The 19,462-nt window shown below is 41.2% G+C and overlaps 1 protein-coding gene across 6 annotated transcripts in view; it reads left to right on the forward strand.

The window, feature by feature from the left end:
* SPAG9 (sperm associated antigen 9) overlaps positions 1 to 19,462 on the forward strand; it is a 143,769-nt gene that overhangs the window by 93,152 nt on the left and 31,155 nt on the right. For all 6 annotated transcript variants that reach the window (XM_075561596.1, XM_075561595.1, XM_075561597.1 and 3 more), the window contains 6 exons: positions 159 to 366; positions 1,127 to 1,226; positions 6,399 to 6,520; positions 13,867 to 13,924; positions 14,725 to 14,877; positions 15,333 to 15,384. In XM_075561596.1, the coding sequence (XP_075417711.1) occupies positions 159 to 366; positions 1,127 to 1,226; positions 6,399 to 6,520; positions 13,867 to 13,924; positions 14,725 to 14,877; positions 15,333 to 15,384 (693 nt within the window). The remainder of the gene's footprint in view (positions 1 to 158; positions 367 to 1,126; positions 1,227 to 6,398; positions 6,521 to 13,866; positions 13,925 to 14,724; positions 14,878 to 15,332; positions 15,385 to 19,462) is intronic.

Raw genomic sequence — 19,462 nt, forward strand, 5'->3', positions numbered from 1 at the left:
AGTTTATTTGGTTGCTTTAGTAATTAGTGGCTCTTTATTGCCTGGTCTACTTATTCATAACAGAACTTACCTTGAACACATTTACTTCTTAGCCCCTTTATAAAGAGGGTTTGAACGAATTACCCATTTGGAAACCTCTCCATTATTTTTACATGTAGGATGAGCTTTCTGATGTTAGCCAAGGAGGCTCTACAGCCACCACTCCAGCGTCAGCAGCTGCGTCGGACGTGGCCACTCTTCCTGCCGACACTCCCCTAAAGGAGGACAGCGGCGGCCTTGTGAAGGAGGCAGGCACTCCAGCGAAGCCTGAGATCAGCAAGCACACTGAAGTACAAGTAGGCCAAGACACGAGAACTGTCTCAACTGGTAAGTGGCCAGATGGCTACATTTACTCCCAAAGGATGTGGGCATGAGGAAATCTTTTGGGGGTCGGGGAGTGTTGCCTGATTGAAAAATGGTTTTATAATGAGTTCACTTATTTGAAATTAAGATTTAAATTCACAGGAGTTTCTCTGTATACAGTCATTAAAAGAAAAAAGCATGCAAATTTTCAGAGGGAGAAAAATGTTGGACAGAAAAATCGGAGAGTTTGAAAGTCAGGAAGGCAAGCCCTGTCTGTGTGCACCTTCAGGGCACTTGTGTCTGACTCAGATACAGTCAATAAGGGATGGACGCAGGGTCCTGACCTCGGGTATACTGCCCTGTGTGCCCTTAAGAAGCACGAGGGGGCAGAGAGGGAGGGGGAAATGAGGAGCTGAGACCAAGGGCTCAAGTAGAAACCAAATGTCTTGAGAGTGATGATGGCAACAAATGTACAAATGTGCTTGACACGATGGATGGATGGACAGATTGTGATAAGAGTTATATGAGCCCCAATAAAATGATTTAAGGGGGGAAAAAGAATGAATGTAAACTTTCTCATAACTTTCTAGTTTCTAATATTCTTTCCCCCAATATTAATTCTTAATGAAATATATGACATATTGTGCTTCCAGAAGCTTATTCTTAAATTTTTTTAAATCATCAAATGTATATACAACTATAGCAGCAGTAGAATATCTATATTGAAAGCCTTAAACCGTATGATGATACATGCATTATTTATGTCATCTTGGTCTTTCCTAAGGCTCTGCTGAAAATGAAGAGAAATCAGAAGTTCAAGCAATCATCGATTCCACTCCAGAGTTGGATATGGATAAGGATCTCAGTGGCTATAAAGGCTCAAGGTACCAGCAATAGCAGATTAAGGCATCCCAAGCACCTGGTTCTCTGGTTTCTGATGAGACCAAATGGATTCAATTCAAGAAGTATTGTTACTGTTAGCAAGTTTCTCTTCTTTTTGTGAAATGTTAACTATTTGCAGCATTAGGGAACAAGATGTATGCACGGATGGAGGGGAAAAGTAAACAGCCAAGAGGTGTCTCCCATATCTTGAGGAAACAAGAAAACAGAAGCGAGGGAAATAACAATTTGAACAAACCTTCTTCCCCCCCCCCCCCCCCAACCAGGGGAAGAGAATGTACTTCTCTCTTGAAGTGTTCTCATTAATGGAAGAAATTAGTCCCATTTCCTACGGGAGACTGGTTTCAAGAGGGCGGGGGGTTTCATTGTTTCAGTCATGGCTTTTAGAAATAGTCTGACATTTAAAGATGTCAAATAGAGCTACTGCTTTTTTTAGATCTATAAATTTTATCTTTTAATTAGCAATAGCCATAAGAGTGCATGCTGTTTATCGAACACTCTTGGACACTGTTCGTGGTGTGGTAGTATTTAAAGTAGGGATTCCAGAGTTACACTCTGTGGGCATGTTAGGTCACCTTCCTTATCGTGATCATGTTGCTAGAGTGGTTTTGAAGATTAGGTGAATATGGTAAACCATCGGCAAAATGCATGATGCACTAAATGTCAGCTGTGCTTGCCGTCATCGTTATTCTGTATACTGTAATCCGAATAACACTAGACCGGTCTTTGACCTCCTTCACAGCAGGACAACTCAGCATGAGGAAATAGCTAGCCCAGGATTAGTACAGTAAGGAGAGGTGCATCCTGCAATTCAAACCCCGGCTCTCTGATTTCAAAGGCTCTGCCCTATTAAGATTGCTTTCTTGTATTGGATTTAATAATGAGGACTGTACGAGATTTACTTCTTATGTGCCCTCACCAAGGCCTAGCAGATGCAAGTACTATTAAGAGTTTGTGTACCTTTGTCATTTGAGACCTCTTATTTTTATCAGCAGAATGCACAGTTTTTAAATAAAATGAAAATAGCAAAATATGAAAAGAAAACAAGTTCCCTTGATCCTATCCTCATCTCATTCTCACCCGCAAGAAGCAACCTCTTTCACTTCTTAGCTCACTCTCTTCTGCTTTTTATCATTAGCCTCCTGAATAATTATGTCCCTGTCTTCCTCAACCGAGGTTCTAGGAGCGAGTTAAGTCCTAATGCACGCAATGAACTAACTGGCGTCTTGTGCTATTTGTACAGGGTCTCTGCTTTCCTTGGGAGAACTGAAAAGATAGTCAATTGACAGATATGATACAAGTATGGCCCAACATAAAACCTATCCTTTTCAAAGAGAGGAGCTGCTGACACCAAGGTCTCAAAAGAGAGCCAATGTCTAGAAAATAAAGATGGCAACCTATTTTCAAATGTGCTTGTTACAAGTGATGTATAGATTGTATAAGAGCTGTAAGATCTAACTAAGATAGGCAGGATAAATAATTCGGAGATGAAAAAAATGGGACCAATGGTTATGGGGTGGATACAGGAGAAGGGAGAGGTGGGAGAAAGGAAGGGGAGTTGGGGGAACCAACTCAGAGACAACGGAACAACAAGTGAACTAAAATCAATAGAAGGAAGGTCGTAGGATGCCTAGTGGGGCTCAATCAAGGACAATGTAGCAGCGAGGAATTACTAAACCCAAACGAAGGCCAAATATGATGCTGGGACCAAGAGGAAAGTAAAAGGAAATAGTACTGCCTCAACACAAGAACACTTTGTTCTAACAATCTGGCATTCTGTGATGCTCACCTTCCTGACACGATTGCTGAGTGGGTGCATAAACATATGTGGTGAAGAAAGCTGATGGTGCCCGGCTATCAAAAGATATAGCTTCTGGGGTCTTAAAGGCTTGAAGATAAACAAGCGACCATTTAGCTGAGAAGCAACAAAGCCCACATGGAAGAAGCACTCCAGCCTGCGTGATCATGAGGTGTTGATAGTATCAAGTATCAGGCATCTAAGACCCAGAACAAAATCATACCCAATATGACTTGGGTAGGGGCATGGAGTGGTGACCCAATGCCTATCTGTAGACAGTTGGACACCCCCTCACAGAGGGGTCACAGGGAAGAGATGAGCCAGTCAGGGTGCAGTATAGCACCGATGGAACACACACTTTCCTCTAGCGCTTTGGTGCTTCTTTCCCCCATTATCATGACCTCAATTCTACTTACATATCGGATTAGACCAGAGCATGCTTACTGCTACAGATAGAACCTGCCACACAGGGAATCCAGGCTAGATAAACCCCTCAGGGCCAACAAGGAGAGGAGAGAAACCAGGAGGATTAGGGGAAAGCGGGTGGAGGAAAGGGGGAATCAATCACAAGGATCAACCTGTAACGCCCTACCAGTGGGATGAATAATGGAAAAGTGGGTGAGGGGCGAAGGAGTTCAATGTAAGATATAAAAATAATCATCTATAACTTATCAGGGGTTCGTGAGGGAGGGTGGGCATGGGAGGGAGGGGTAGAAATGGGGAGCTGATATCAGGAGCTCAAGTGGGAAGAGAATGCTGTGAAAATGATGATGGCGGCACATGTGCAAATGTGCTTGACACACTGGAGGAGTGTATGGAGTGTGATAACAGATGTAAGAGCCCCCAATAAAAGTACTTTTTAAAAAGCTATAAGGACACTCAATAAAATGATTTTCTAGGAAACTACTTTTCCTAGAGCTCTCTCTCCTGGGGCCTTGGATCCCCAGGCCCCACTCCAGACGGGTACTGCGTGTGGTCTTGAGATTTGTCTTCATCAGCCGTGGAACCTGGATGCTCGGTCTTATCTCCTCCTATCTTGACCCTTTTTTAAAACTTTTATTCTGAAAGAACGTGTTTGTGACTGGTGGTCTGGGTAAAGGGTGTGGAGGAAAGTGGATGTTTTGAGAACTTGAACGTGAGAAATGTGAGTAGAAGACGTGGATGGTAGGCTGTACAGAATTGTAAGTTGGAAAATGATGTTCCTGGGCATTGTGAAGCCATGGGGTCACTGCGCACTGAGCTCAGTGTGGTGCTTTGGGGCTCTTGCCTTGATGGTGTGTTTTCTCCGGAAGCTCTCAGGATCTTTCTGCCTGCGAGTTGACTTGGATCTCTGTGATACACGGCAGTGCTGTTTGGTTTAGAGGCCTTGTATTTGTTGCATCTTGTATGGAAGTCAGTCATTTCAGCCGGAGATTTCCACATCCCAGTTCTTAGAAAACTTATGTATTTCTTCTCTTTTTTTGTTTCTTGCTCTCTTTCGGAGCTGCTTCTTAGGATGATATTCAACCTTTTGATCTAAACTTCAAAATTTCTTTTCTGCCATTTTCTCTCTCTTAGATTTTAATTCTGTTTTCTAACTAATAACTTCAAGCTTACTGATCAACCTCATTTTTAAATAACAGTTATTTTCCTTTACTTGGATAGTTACTTTTTTTAAATATTTTATTGGGGGCTTGTACAGCTCTTATCAGAATCCATACATCAGTCGTATCAAGCATATTTGTACATATGTTGTCGTCATCATTTTCAAAACATTTGCTTTCTACTTGAGCCCTTGGTATCAGCTCCTCTTTTTTCCCTCCCTTCCCCACCCTCATGACTCCTTGATAAATTATAATTTTTATTATCCCTTTACCCACGTTTCTGTTTCTCCCCCCTCCTTCTCCTACCCTAATGGTATCACTACTCCTATTATTGTTCCTGAGGGTTTATCTGTCCTGGATTCTGTTACGTCGAAAGCATTTATCTGTATCAGTGTACATGCTCCAGTCTAGCCAGATTTGTAAGGTTGGACTCGGGTCATGGTGGGTGGGTGGTAGGGGAGCATTAAAGAACTAGAGGGATGTGTGTGTTTTGTTGGTGCTATTCTGTACCCTGATATGATTGATTGTGTCTTCTGATACCTGATCCTGTTTACATCTCACGATCACACAGGCTGGTGTGTTTCTTCTATGTGGGCTTGTTGCTTCTCTGCTACATGCTGTTTATTTAACTCAAGCCTTTTAAGACTCCAGACACTACATCTAATAGCCGGCCATCATCAACTTTCTTCACCACATTTGCTTATGCACCCATTTTGTCTTCAGCAGTCATGTTGGGAAGGTGAAGTGCTCATAGTTTATGTATTATTTTGCAACTTTTGTAAAATTATGAGTTTGTTTATAAAATCCTACTACTTTTAAAACTACAAAGCTTTTTAAATTGTGGATATAGTCATAATTTCATTAATTTTCCCTTACTAATAATCTGTTAGGTCATTTCAGCTTTGTTCTAGAAATGTTGCTCTCACTATCCCTTTACATACTTGCTTTTTTTATGATTGGGTTTTTGTAGAACAATTTTCACAGGAAATGCTTGGGCCAGTGAATATTTGTGTTTTAGATTTTAATGGGCACTGCCAAGTTGCCCTGTAAAAAGAATGGGCCCTGCCAATCTGTACCCCACACTCATTGCTATCCAGTAGTTTCAGACTCGGTGACTCTGTACAAGACTGTAAATCTTTATAGGAGGAGCTGCCAGCCTCATCTTTCTACTGTGGACCAGCGGTGGATTTGAACCACTCACCTTTGGTTAGCAGCCCAATATCTAATCCACAAAAACTAAGGTCATGAATCCTGGTGCCAAACTTTCTGGATTTGAATCCTGCCCTTTTTACCTAATGATCCCAACACAACCTTCACCTCACTCGTGTCCTCATCTGAAAAACGGAGAGAATGACGGCAGCTGCTGATCTGCTCTACGTGAATTGCTTTCTTTAATCTCCACAACTACTAGAGTTGTTTGAAATGGGAACTAACTGATTAAGAGTTGTGAGGATTAAGTTGGACAATTTACGTGCAGCACTTAGAGGCTGACCGGTAGGTACAGAGCTGACTCGTGCTCTTGCTGTCTGATTGCCATTGATTTATGTTGGCTGAACTTTCACAACGGAAACCTTGTAGATGGCCTTTACTAGTCACTCTGTGGACTTTGGTGGGGGCTTCTTAGGAAACCTTTGAGAAATACATATTAATTGCATTTCATATCGGATGTAATGTACCATTATAAAAACCTGCAACTCAGCCTAGCTATTTGTTTTACTCTCAGAAATTACGTCTCTGTAATTTATTGATTTGGTTTTGTTGTTTTTGTCCCTTAGCACTCCTACCAAAGGCATAGAGAACAAAGCTTTTGATCGTAATACAGAGTCTCTCTTTGAAGAACTGTCTTCAGCTGGCTCAGGCCTCATTGGAGATGTGGATGAAGGAGCAGACTTACTAGGTATGTTATCTCTGACAAACTATTCCACGGGTTTTAAAAGATACATTTAAAATAATGATTTAATTGAAAATACATTTAAAGTGGCCCTAACCTGCTCAGTAGTACAGGATTATTGCACATTTAGGTGTAGCTGGAAAGGTATTCTTTGAGGTCATGAAAGTTTTAAAAAAGAAAGCATCTTCACATATCAGTGTACTCGAAATTGCATTGAAATTTGTGTGTTGAGTTCACATAAGTTTATTGAGCCATGGGATAGTTTATCCCCTGAACTGTAAGAAACACGGTGCTCTGCAGGTGGAAGAGCGAGAGAGAAGGTGTGTGAGTGTGTACACGTACGTCCTGCATAAACAAAGGCAGTCAATACTGTTGACCTTAATTACATAAGAAATCATAATACTTTATTTTTCTGAGCTTTTCCAGAGCATCATGTTTTAGATCTCTTGGGAAACGTTGCCATTTTCACATTTCTGTAGTTGAAGAACATGATTTGGAAAGAAAACTGCATACAGCTCTTCCAATATTTGTCTGGTGACTTTTGCCAAATAGCTAAACCTTCTGGGTCTTAGTTTCTGTGAAGGAACTGGATGCTCTCGAGCCATATGCCAAGCCTGACATGCCACCTGTTTGTGTAGATAAAGTGTTGTTGGAATATAGTCCTTCCTGCCCGCTGGTTCTCTAAGTGTCAATGTCTGACATAGTTGAGTAGTTTGCAGAAGAACTCTCGTGGCCTGCAAAGCCTAAAATACTGATGATCTAGCCCTGTCTAGACCAAGTTGGCCAACTCCTGATCTGGCTGCTCTCTGAAGCTCCTTTCAGGTGAATTACAGGATTCCAACTCTGTGAATGAGCTCTGATACACCTGTTTTTGCTTCACTTTTAAGATTTTATAAAGAGCAAACCCATTATAGAAATTAGAATGTGCGGCCATCTAGCCCAGAAGCAGCAAAGCCCACATGGAGGCAGCACACCAGCCTGTGAGATCACAAGGTGTTGAATGGATCAGGTATCAGGCATCATCAGAACAAAAAAATCTTACCATAGTGAATGAGGGAGGGAGTGCGGAGTGGAGACCCAAAGCCCATTTGTAGGCCACTTGACATCCCCTTGCAGACGGGTCTCGGGGAGGAGACAAGCCAGACAGGGTGCGATGTAGCAGCAATGAAAAATACAACTTTCCTCTAGTTCTTAAATGCTTCCTCCCCGCCCCCACTATCATGATCCGAATTCTACCTTGCAAGTCTGGCTAGACCAGAGGATGCACACTGGTACAGATAAAAACTGGAAACACTAGAATCCAGGGTGGATGATCCCTTCAGGACCAGTGGTGTGAGTGGCGATACTCGGAAGGTAGAGGGAGGGTGGGTTGGAAAGGGGGAACCGATTACAAGGATCTACATGTGACCTCCTCCCTGGGAGACGGACAACAGAAAAGTGGGTGAAGAGAGACGGCGGACAGGGCAAGATATGACAAAATAATAGCTTATAAATTATCAAGGGTCCATGAGGGAGGGGGAAGCGGGGAGGGAGGGGAAAACATGAGGAGCTGCTGCCAGGGGCTTAAGTGGAGAGCAAATGTTTTGAGAAGGATGAGGGCAATGAATATTACAAATGTGCTTTACACAATTGATGTGTGTATGGATTGTGGTAGGAGTTGTATGAGCCCCTAATAAAACGATTAAAAAAAAGAAATTAGAATGCATATCTTTGGAATAGGTTACAGATACTGATCTGTAAAACAAATTTTGTATCGGTGTAATTTTAATCCGAACCACAGTGTTTTCAAAAGGTGCTGCCTGTCAATGTCTATAAGAGTAAGGACTTTCTTACATTAGTGAATGCTAATTTGTTGATGACTAATTATGCCCTTGACACTCAGATCTACTTTTTAAAGGGAACACAGTTCTGTCCGAGCAGAGCTCACAACATTCATTGTTCAGAGGTAAATGTAAGGAGAATACCACCATCAAAGTCTAAATAAAACACTGGGAAAATGGGATGGCTTACATTTCACAAAGAAGGGATAGAAAAGATGAATTCTTAAGGAATGTTCCAGTTTTACATTTTACACTTCTGTGCGGGGGGGAAGGGGTGACGAGGTCAGTCGTCCAAATAGAGAAAGAATGTTTGGAAACTGATTTGTGGTAGCAAATGTACAATTCTGCTGAATGTGATTGAACTGTGGAATGATTCAATAGATGTATGAATCCCAATCAATCAATAATTCATGTTAGTTAACATCAGATTATACTTTTTAAGCTCCTTGAAATATTTAATAGGTTTAAGACACTGACCTTCAACTAAGAGAAGAACCCAGTAAAACTGAGGGGCGTGTGTTAGAAAAAGATTTGAAAAATTAAAAAAATTATTTTAAAATTTTATAGAGAGAATTTACTTTTTTATGTCCAATTTTGACAAATGCATAAAGAACTATCACTGGAATAAAAATTCAGCACTCCCCCCAAAATTCCCACATGCTCTGTCATTCAAGTACATCAGAAGGAAGTGCTTTAACAATGTCACTGTACACTCTGCTACTACCTAATCCAGTATGGAAGGTTGTACTTTTTGAAGTACTTGACCTTTCTTTGTTTTCTAGAGTTTGGAAACCATAGAGCACGTTAAAATAATTAAATTCTTTTAAATAAAGCATCTTCTAAAAATGTATATACTTCAAGTGAGAAAATTAAACATAATAGATTAAAAACAGAATCCTAATATTTCTGGTTTCTTTTCCATTTTGGAAAGAAAAAATGATCTATATATAAGCCATTGAAATCCTTATGAATAGCTTCCAAACATTGTTAGACACCGAAGGCCTAATGAATGCAAGAACGATTGCAAGGATGGCTCGGGACCACGCGGTGCTTCTGTCTGTGGTGCCTAGGGTCACTGGATCAATGACCTCTAATGACAACAACATATTATGAACTGCTGGCCTTTTTATTTATAGCTATTGGTAGATGTATCTCTAGAGTGTTCCACCTTAGAAGATTTTAATATACTGCCTCCAGTTTAGTGGCTTCCTGTCTGTCAGAGATGGAAATGAAGCTTGCTAAGCCCTTCTTTGGGCCTGGGCTTGTCTTCTGTACAGCTCAGTGTTGGTAACTGAGAGTGATGTCCACTGCCTGCACTGTAGTTAGGTTTACAAATGGTTCCCCAAAATACCTTAATTGACCGAGGGTTGATAAATGAGTACACAGTCCACTTCTATGACTCATCACTCATTTTTTCTTGTTGCTATCACATTATGAAACTCTTGTAGCATATAAATTTATTTAAGCCAATAGCTATAGGCTCAGTAAATAAGATTTTTTCCCCTTGATTTTAATGACTTGAAAGCGACAACCCCAGCAGTTTGTGCTTTTCCTTGCTTTTCCTCTGTTCCTCGGCTTTATTGTGAGGGACTCTTTCTCCATTCACTTTGCTCAGTTGCTCTCCCCAGCCACATTCCTGGGAAGTCACAGATTCACACACCCTACTCTTCGAATTTTTTTCCTCTGGATTATCCTTGTTCTTCTCATTGTCACTATCTTTCACTATCTTTACTAACTTGTTGCCGCTGTCACTTAATCAGGTGCAGGTCTTCTCCATTTATGGCACTTTTCTTACTCTGTATCTTCCACTGATTACTGCTCTTATCACTCACTCTCCATTCCCAGTTATCCTTTCATGTAACAAGGTGTCTTTTAAAGTGTTAGACTGAATGTGAGGTGCTTACAGTGAGCACAATAGACTTCTTGAGAGTATGGCTATTTTAACTGGCCGACTTGCCCCAGTCCCACATCTCCCTTAGCCACTGCAGTCTAGCACCCTCCCCTCTGCTCACTCGTCCAGAAATCACTCATGCTGTTAGTAGCAGCCTTCTAGTTGGTGACAGAACTATCTTTGCCAAGTGTGTGTTACGTCAGACTTACCTCCTCTTTGGCTCTTTCCATTGGCTTTGCAGGCTCCTCTTTCTCCGTCTGTCTTTTAGATGCTGTGCTCCTCGCCTCGTGACCTCGGCCCCTTTCCTTGTTCAGGAAATCTCAGTTGCTCTCAGTGATTCTTAGCCTCCTTGTCTCATGACTATCCTGGGTCTTTTCTAGCACCGCAGACTGTTTCCAAACTGTCCACTAGACACTTCTAAGGTGACTTCAAGGTAGCACAAGAGTTCTTGGGTGGTATAAATGACTAAACGTGATTGGCCTTTCAAACCCACCCAGAGGCACTTCTGATAAAAGGCCTGAGACTTAATTCTGAAAGGTCACAATCTCAAAAATGCTGGGGAGCACGCTTCTGTTCTGCAGCAAGCATGTGAGGTTGCTATGTGTCAGGCAGAAAGGACTCCAAGGCATTTGGGGGGCGGGGAATCTGGGCCTGTGACTTGCTTAAAGCTGAGGTCATTGTCTGTCCCCGAGGCTGCCCGCGGACCAGCATCTGCTGTCTCAGTGGATGGCGGATCTGCCCATGCACTCATTCCCCCCACCCCCAAGACCTCTCCTATTTCCCCTGCAGCCAGTCCTAACTATCCCTTTATTGTTCTTGTCACCCCTTAAATACATGCTGGCCCAGAATTCTACCTTGAACTTCCCAAGTAAAGCCTAGTTGTCCCTGAAACGTATTCCTTTGGAATTGCTTTTTCTCATTATGCCACCATCCATTCCTATTCTGATTGTTTCTAAGCCTGTCTCGCTGGATGGACTCTCAGCGCAGTGTGAGCAGGACAGCAAGGTTTATTGTGCTCGCTGTTGAATCTTGAGCACGTAGTACAGTCCCCAAGTGAACAGGCTGCTAGCTCCTTCTAATAGTTTGGCTTTACCGCTAAATCTGATTCGTTACCTTCCATGCGTTAAAACCCCTTTACAGGAGCATATGTAACAGAACAATGAACTTTTGGGGAAATGCACGTGCGGAACGAGTTAACATTGTGCCTACAGTCTTTAAGGACTACCTTAAGTCTATGGCAGTGGTTCTCAACCTTCCTAATGCCAGGACCATTAATAGTTCCTCATGTGGTGGTGACCGCCCTCAACCATAACATTGTTTTTGTTGGAATTTTGCTACTGTTAGGAATTGGGCGACCACTGTGAAAGGGTCATTCAACTCCCAAAGGGGTCGCGACCCACAGGTTGAGAACCTCTGGTCTATGGCTAACTCAAGACCACTTGTAGAGCTAGGTTGAGAATGACTGCTAAAGAGCCAAACGACGTTTCTATGATTTTTAAAACTGTCCAGCATTTTTTGTTAGTTAGCTTTCATTTTCAAATATATTAGACCTACGTTTATGTTTGGTCCCCAAAAGGATTCACTTCCAAATATGATTTACTTCTAATGAATGAATTGATGCTTTTCAAAATTTATATACGTTGACAGTAAATATGTGGCCTAGATTTTAAAATAATTCCTCATTGGGAAGGTGTAAATGTAAGCGCTAGAAGCTACACTATAAGGCTATGTTTCCCAGAGAGTGCATAATTCTTTTTTAAAATTTATAATATTTATACTTTATTGTTTTAGTTAATTGTTTCCTCTACATCTTTTCAACTTCCTTGTCTCCTCATTTAAAAATAAATGAGTTTAGTTCTTGCTTTTTGAAAACAATCTAATTAAGATTCTCATTCATTTTTCTCTTGGGCTGCTTACCCAGGGGAATATTCTGGTGTGTATGCTTTTAAATACTTTCATATTACTGCTTTTTAAGCTAGGAGTATTGCCTGCCTGTTTCATTTGATGCTTTCTCTTAATTTTTTCTGCTCAATTTTGTGTGTGTGTGTATATATATATAAATATATTTGTTCTGCCTATGTTCTCAGCTTTTACGCTTGTTTCTCTATTATGTGCTTGAGAATCACTAGTCAACAATTACTAAATAAATTTTTTTGGTAACCAGTTTCAGCCCTATTTCTTCTATCTCTATAATTTTATTATAAAGTTAATATTCATGTTTATAGAAAATATTTGGACATATCTTACCAAAATTAATCTTGGAGTCAGAAGTTGGAGATTTTTTTGTTTGTCTATAAATAATGAAATAAGATACTATTTTTTATACTAAATTCTTTATGGTAGAAATGCCGAGATATTTGAGGCTATTCAGAAGACTATTATTATAGATAAAATATGGGTCCATATGAAAAAGAATTTTTATCAATTTTCCCCATAATTTTTTTTGTTTTTCAAAATAGTCATTAAGTTAAGTACTTTGGTTTTGTTTTTTCTAATAAAGGGACATTTTAATTTTTTTACATAGTTTTGTTTTTTTAATGTTTCCTTTCTGTTTGGAAAATGAATGTTCTCCATATATATCTTCCATCCTAACATTAGTTCTCAACTCTAGGAGAAGTGGGTAGGAGTGGAATTTCTTTAACCTATTTGGGGTAAATAAGTATATTACTTAATTTCTTTAGTTATCTTATAGCAGCAAGTAAATTGCTCCCCTACCCCCAGAGATGCCTGTAGTGCGTCTTGCCCCGAGTGCTGTGGGTGCGTGCCTCCTGCACAGTGCTCCTTAGAATGTAAGCCAGCCGTAGGCCGTGAGGGGTGCACAGTGTCATTTGGTAAGTGACACTTTGAGGAAGTGATGTCTTGCTGACAGGTGATGTCCATTCTAATTATATTGTGCAATTTTATTGTGAGCAAGAATTGGGAAGGCAGGGTTTTTCCCTTTAGATATAAATACCATAGACCATACCCATGAATGAAGGAAATCATCATTTCTTTATTTCTGTCTTTTGTACATCGTTCTGCATTAAAATCCAAACATTGTGATTCAATGTGTTTTTCCTATCATACATAAAGTTTACAGCTTAATAATCTATTTTCATGCTATTTCTTACATGAAACGTTTCTTGTTCTTTGTTTTTGCTTTACATGGAATGAATGCATGGGCTTTAAGACCATAGTTTCTTTGGTAAGGTTCCATCTGCACTGGGTTTCTGGCTGGCTTTCCTCCTTTATTCTGCCTGCTTTCTATTAGTAGCGCCTAACTTTTAGAGAAAAACCGATCTTATCTGCTGTGGTTTGAAAAAAATTTCTGACTCACACTAACGCATTTTTTTTACCTAAAAAACTGTGTATTCAAATACTTGTCAAAAAATTCTGGATATTAAAAAAAATTTACTGCTGAAAACAAAGGATAGACTAGCAGTTATAAAGAACAGGCCAGCAAACTCTTTAGCTTTGCTTTGTGTTGGATAATTATTTCAAGTGTTATAATCGATACATGTAGATATATCAAATATACCTGTAGGCAAAAGTCAAGGATAGGGTAGATCAAAGTTATAAATTTGTGACTACAACTTTTGATGTCATCAACACGTCACTTAAAAGATAAATTTGTATTCCAAGTCTCCCTTTTCTTTTTCCAGGCATGGGTCGTGAAGTTGAGAATCTTATATTAGAAAACACACAATTGTTGGAGACCAAGTAAGTATGTCCCCAGTTGTAACAAGGAACAATGCCAAATGTCCCTTTCACCGAGCCAGGGACACTGTTCCATCAACGCAGCGCTGCTTCAGCCGCCTAAGCCGAGCCTGTTTCCTTTCTCTGACGGTGTGCGCACGCACACACACACACGCGCGCGCGCACACACCCACCCACACACTCAGGCATATAGTGGTAATGGGACCTGCATCTCACCCTCGTTTTCGACAGTCTTTGCAGAATCTCCTCTATGTATCTCCTTGCCACTCTGCAGAAGTCATGCCTTGCTGTCTTCAGGACCAGTCCCACAGCTTCTTGCTGCCTCTTCTGGGATTGGCCTATCTTCCTGCCTCTTTCCGGGGGTTCTTATATCTCAGCACAGATCACCCCCAAAAGAGCTTGAGCTTACTTTTTGTTTTGGTGTGTTCTTCCTTCCTTCATTAGTAAAGACAACTTGAGGATTAATTTTACCTAATTGATTGTGCAATATATTTTCAGAATTTATTAACAGAGCCTTATGAATGCTGTTTTTTAAATGTTTATCTTTTTAATTCTGTCTCGATTACTTAGTGGCCTGCCTTGTTTTATTCATTTCTTCTTCTTTTATCTATATATGCCTAGTTTAATAATGGGTGAGTACAAAAAAATTGCCTTGTGTTCTTTCCGTTTTTAGCAAGAAAGCAGCAACAAGTTGAATGTCTTCAGCCATTCAGTTATTGAACTCTGATTGTCCTGCAAGACAATAAACTGAACGATGTAGAAATGTTTATTTGTAATGACGCACTTTTGAAATCTGTTTCTAGAAATGCTTTGAATGTGGTGAAGAATGATCTGATAGCAAAAGTAGATGAGCTGACCTGTGAGAAAGACGTGCTGCACGGAGAGCTGGAGGCTGTGAAACAAGCCAAGCTGAAGCTAGAGGAAAAGAACAAAGAGCTGGAGGAAGAGCTTAGGAAGTAAGTTCTGACCGTTCTACAATGAAGTCTGCCAGTGGGCCACGGCACAGTAGCAGGTGGAGCGCTGAGAGTGCTGTCTCCGGCCTGCCCAGGCTAGGAAGGGCCACACGTGTCATGGAATAGGGGAAGTACCACCCACCTCTTGCCTTTGCTGTGACTAAGCAAGCCCCTCATGAACAGTGCTATCCGAATATTGCTGCTTTTTGTGAAGAGAGTGAGACTGCTCAGACACCTTTGTTTGATCAAAGGAAATTAGAAACACGCATTAGTTTCCTTGGCTTTCTCTGCAAGTCACGCTATGATGCTGTCCCCTAGATGAAGGCAGTAAGTGCTCTGTTTTCAACAAAGAAAAGAAATAACACATTGGTGATCATTGGAATCGGTGAAGTGCTTACACTCACAGTCTTTGAAAAAGGTGACACCAATTCAAGCAGCATGCTTCTCTTCCCTCCTAGAGCTCGTGCAGAAGCCGAGGACGCCCGGCAGAAAGCAAAAGAGGACGACGATGTAGGTTTGCAGTTTGGTACTTTTTCTTTGCCTTCATTGGGAAAATCCTGCTATTGCATTTAAAGGATGTGTATGATCAGGGCTAGAATAGGGGTTCATCTGTTTTCTCAGTGGCCCCCGTGTCTGCCTGTCCATGCTCATGGACCAAACTGGGTGTTTGTTGGGGTTCTTTGTTTTAAGTCTTGATTATTTTGAAAAGGTAGTGAGAATGCTTCATAGCACTAGCATAAAAGTATAAAGCCTAGAACGTCAGTTAGCCTGTATGGTTATCCCCATACATACAAACAGAAGAACACTAGGACTTCCATGCTTACAGTTGTAGCCTGCTAGTCCTGCTGTTACCTAAATCGCCCTTCCTGCACCACACGCTGCAGGTCAGCCTGAGTTCTGCGGGTATTCCAAACAGACTAATCATTTGGTGTCCCTTGGTTTTCTTTTTTTTTTTTTAATACTTTTACTGGGAACTCATATCTTATCACAATCCATACATTCATCCAGTGTGTTGAGCACATTTGCACACATGCCGCCATCATCATTTTTAAAGCATTCTCTTCCCACTTGAGCCCCTGAGATCAGCTCCCCATTTCTTCCCCCTCCCTCCCAGCCATCCTCCCTCACAAACCCTTGATGAGTTATAGATGATTATTTTCATATGTCCCTTGGATTTCTTATCTGCTATTTTAGTTAGTTCTTGGTACATACTACATATGTCGTGCACATAAGTTTTAAGACATAATGAATCAACATCTGTGGATCTACTTCTTGACTTGAGCCCTCCCTTACAGAGAAATGCCTTGTCATATTTCATCATTCTCTTTGAAAAAATAATTTTGTCATATCATGTATGTATCCCTACAATGTATAGTTTCAAGTGAGTAAGCTCTATTTAGCCTTGGACTTTCTCCTCCTATTCAATATTATGTTGTTGATTTTTTAATCATTTTATTAGGGGCTCAAACAACTCTTATCACAACCCATCCATCCATCCATCCATTGTGTCAAGCGCATTTGTACATTTGTTGCATCATCGTTCTCAAAACATCTCCGTTCTACTTGAGCCCTTTAGAGCAGTTTTTTTTAATACTTTTATTGGGGGCTCTTACATCTCTTATCACACTCCATACATTCATCCAGTGTGTCAAGCACATTTGCACATATGCCGCCATCATCGTTTTCAAAGCATTCTCTTCCCACTTGAGCCCCTGAGATCAGCTCCCCATTTCTACCCCTCCCTCCCATACCCACCCTCCCTCACGAACCCCTGATGAGTTATAGATGATTATTTTCATATCTTACATCATCCTCCATCGCCCCTCACCCACTTTTCCATTGTTCGTCCCCCTGAGAGGGTGTTGTTTTGGTTTTTAATAGTTTTATTGGCATATGTTGTACATATCATACACTAGTTCAAGCTTATTAAGAAGAGGGGTGCAGTCATCACCCCTCTGAATTTCAGAACATTTTATTCTTTGTCATACTCATATTCCTCTCCCCTCCCTCCCCCGCCTCAGTGTCCCCTGCCAGCCTCTTAGGTAATGAATGCATCCAGTTGCGGTCCCTGTACATTTACCTACCCTGGATTTCATACACAGAAAATCACACAAAGCAACGTGTGCCCGGTCAATGGTGGCCCAGGATGACCATGTATCATTGTTTCTGTGCTTTCTTTGATTTTTATGACATTTGTTAGTCTGGCAGGCATGATTCTGCCTTTGTGAGTGAATCTTATTGAAAGTTTTGCCCTATCTCCAACTCTCGTTCATGTCAATAGTGTCTAGTCATTTGAACTTTTAATTTGCATTAATGAACAGTTGCTGTACTACAATCTGTAAAGCCAGCCTGTATGTATATAATTTCTTTTTCTCCAGTGTTTTACATTCTTTACCATTGGCCAAACTAATGACACTATCAATAGAATTACCGTATGCCCCATCGGGATGACTGATATGCTCTCGATTATAAAATGATACTGATGTCTCTAAAGCGAGCCAGCGACACATATAAGCCACAGTATATGTTAGATTTTGAGCTGGCGCTTAATCGTGGCCCTCACCCAAGAACTATGCATTCTTATAGCATCACCCTACTCAACTCATCCTCACAAAGAGATTACAGAAGACAAGGGTGCTATAGCAAAATGTGGTGAAGAAACCAGATGGTGCCCGGCTGTCAGAAAAAATAGCATCTGCAGTCTTAAGAGCTTATCATCAAACAAGCAGTCATTTAAGTGATTCATTCATCAACTAAGTCCATATGGAAAAAGCACGTCAGCCTGTGTGATCCAAGGATTGTAAATAATAAAATCCACGTCTGGAGAAAGGAATGGTCTCAGAGCTTTGATTGTGAGCACCCAGTTCACAGAAGGCTATAGATAACAGTGGAAACCCCAAATCCATGCGGAGGGTCCCCCGTGGATTACGCCTCCGCCAAGTCCCTTTGACCACAGTCCAGGGATGTGAATGACCTCGCCAGTCAGACCGAGAACATTGTAAAGTCGATCAGGGTACATATAATGAAGTTAAAAGTTCACACCTTGTCATTTGATCTCCTTTTGACCCATTTTAAAGTTGTTTCTGTTTTTAATATTTCCTGCTTTATTTTCAATTGAGGTTTTTCTTGGTTGTTTTTTTAAGATCATTTTATTAGGGACTCTTAAAACTCTTGTTACAATCCATACATCAGTTGTGTCAGACATATTAATAACGTACAATACATTGCCATTGTTCTGTTCTGAACAGTTACTTCCTATTGAACTCATGGAATCAGCTCCTCTTCCATCCCTCCACTCCCATCCCCCACCCTCCTGGCCCCTTGATTGTAGATTGTCATTATTTTCTTATCTCACACCAACCGCTGTCTCTCTTCCCGTCTGGTTTCTGTTGTTCTTCCCCCTGGAGCAGGGTGGTGTGTGGTTCTGTGGCATTCACTGTGATCAGTGTCCCCTTCCTGTCTCCCTCTCCCTCCTTCCCCACTACCCTTTTGGTATCGCTGTTCCCATTCCTGTTCCAGGGTTTCATGTGTTGTGAGCTTTAATCTCTTGCCTATAGCTCTGTACGTGTTCTGGTCCAGTCCTGAGTGGAAAGTAGCACTTGGGTGGGAATGAGGGGGGTTGGACTGGAGACCCAAAGCCCATCTACAGACAATGGAACATCCCCCGGAGAGGGGTCGCAGGGAAGGGATGAGTCAGTCAGGGTGCAGTAGAGCACCGATGGATCGCGCAGTATACCTCGGGTTCCTTGAGGTTTCCTCACCCCCCACTACCATGAGGTTTTCCTTTGTTTTGTTGCTGTTTTTTGTTTCAGTAATATATGTTGAGACTCATCTGCATTACATTTCTATAGTTCATTTATCTTTATGGCCTCATTCTATTAGTGACTATAATTTATATATCTTATTTTTGTTTTTTTGCTACCACAAACTATGCTGTGTGGGTTTCCTGGTGCATAGAAGGAACAGAGTTTTTCTCTGATAGCATTAGTTATCCAGTAATGGCTGCGTCCCTCACTGGTGGGGCTCTGCGAGTTTGACAGCCCCCATGACAGGAGTGTAGAGGAGGTTACTCGGTCGTCCTGCCCCAAGCTCTGCGCCTTTGGCTCCCAGATGGTCAAAAGCCTTGCAGTCAGTTAAGCTCCGCTTCCTTTTAGAGCAGGGTTCAACATCAGCAGAGGAGGGAAGTTGGCTTGAGCATGACCTTTTGGGAACTTAGCCTTAGCCTTACTCTACACACATATCCCTTATAGCCTGCAGAGAATCCTGGTGGGAACGCTGGTTTTATTCCTGGTGATGTTTTAGTTTGGTACTTTGATAGCTAGCCAATGACTACTCTTTACATTATCCTTCAGCGTATGTTCGGATTGGTTGTTAGATAACTGAACCTCTTTAGGAATATAATTTCTGAATTACTTAAAATTGAGATTTTAAAATAATGTTATCAAAGCAGCCTTTCCATGTGAAAATTGCAAGAGCATATTATAGCTATATAGAATAGAGAACTTTTGAGTGTGGGTTCAACATCTACCCTATCTTTGTAATTCCTTTGTAACGTGTTAGCATGTCTGCATCTGCAGACATTAAATTG

This window comes from Tenrec ecaudatus, chromosome 10, assembly GCF_050624435.1.
Source record: "Tenrec ecaudatus isolate mTenEca1 chromosome 10, mTenEca1.hap1, whole genome shotgun sequence".
Lineage (NCBI taxonomy): Eukaryota > Metazoa > Chordata > Mammalia > Afrosoricida > Tenrecidae > Tenrec > Tenrec ecaudatus.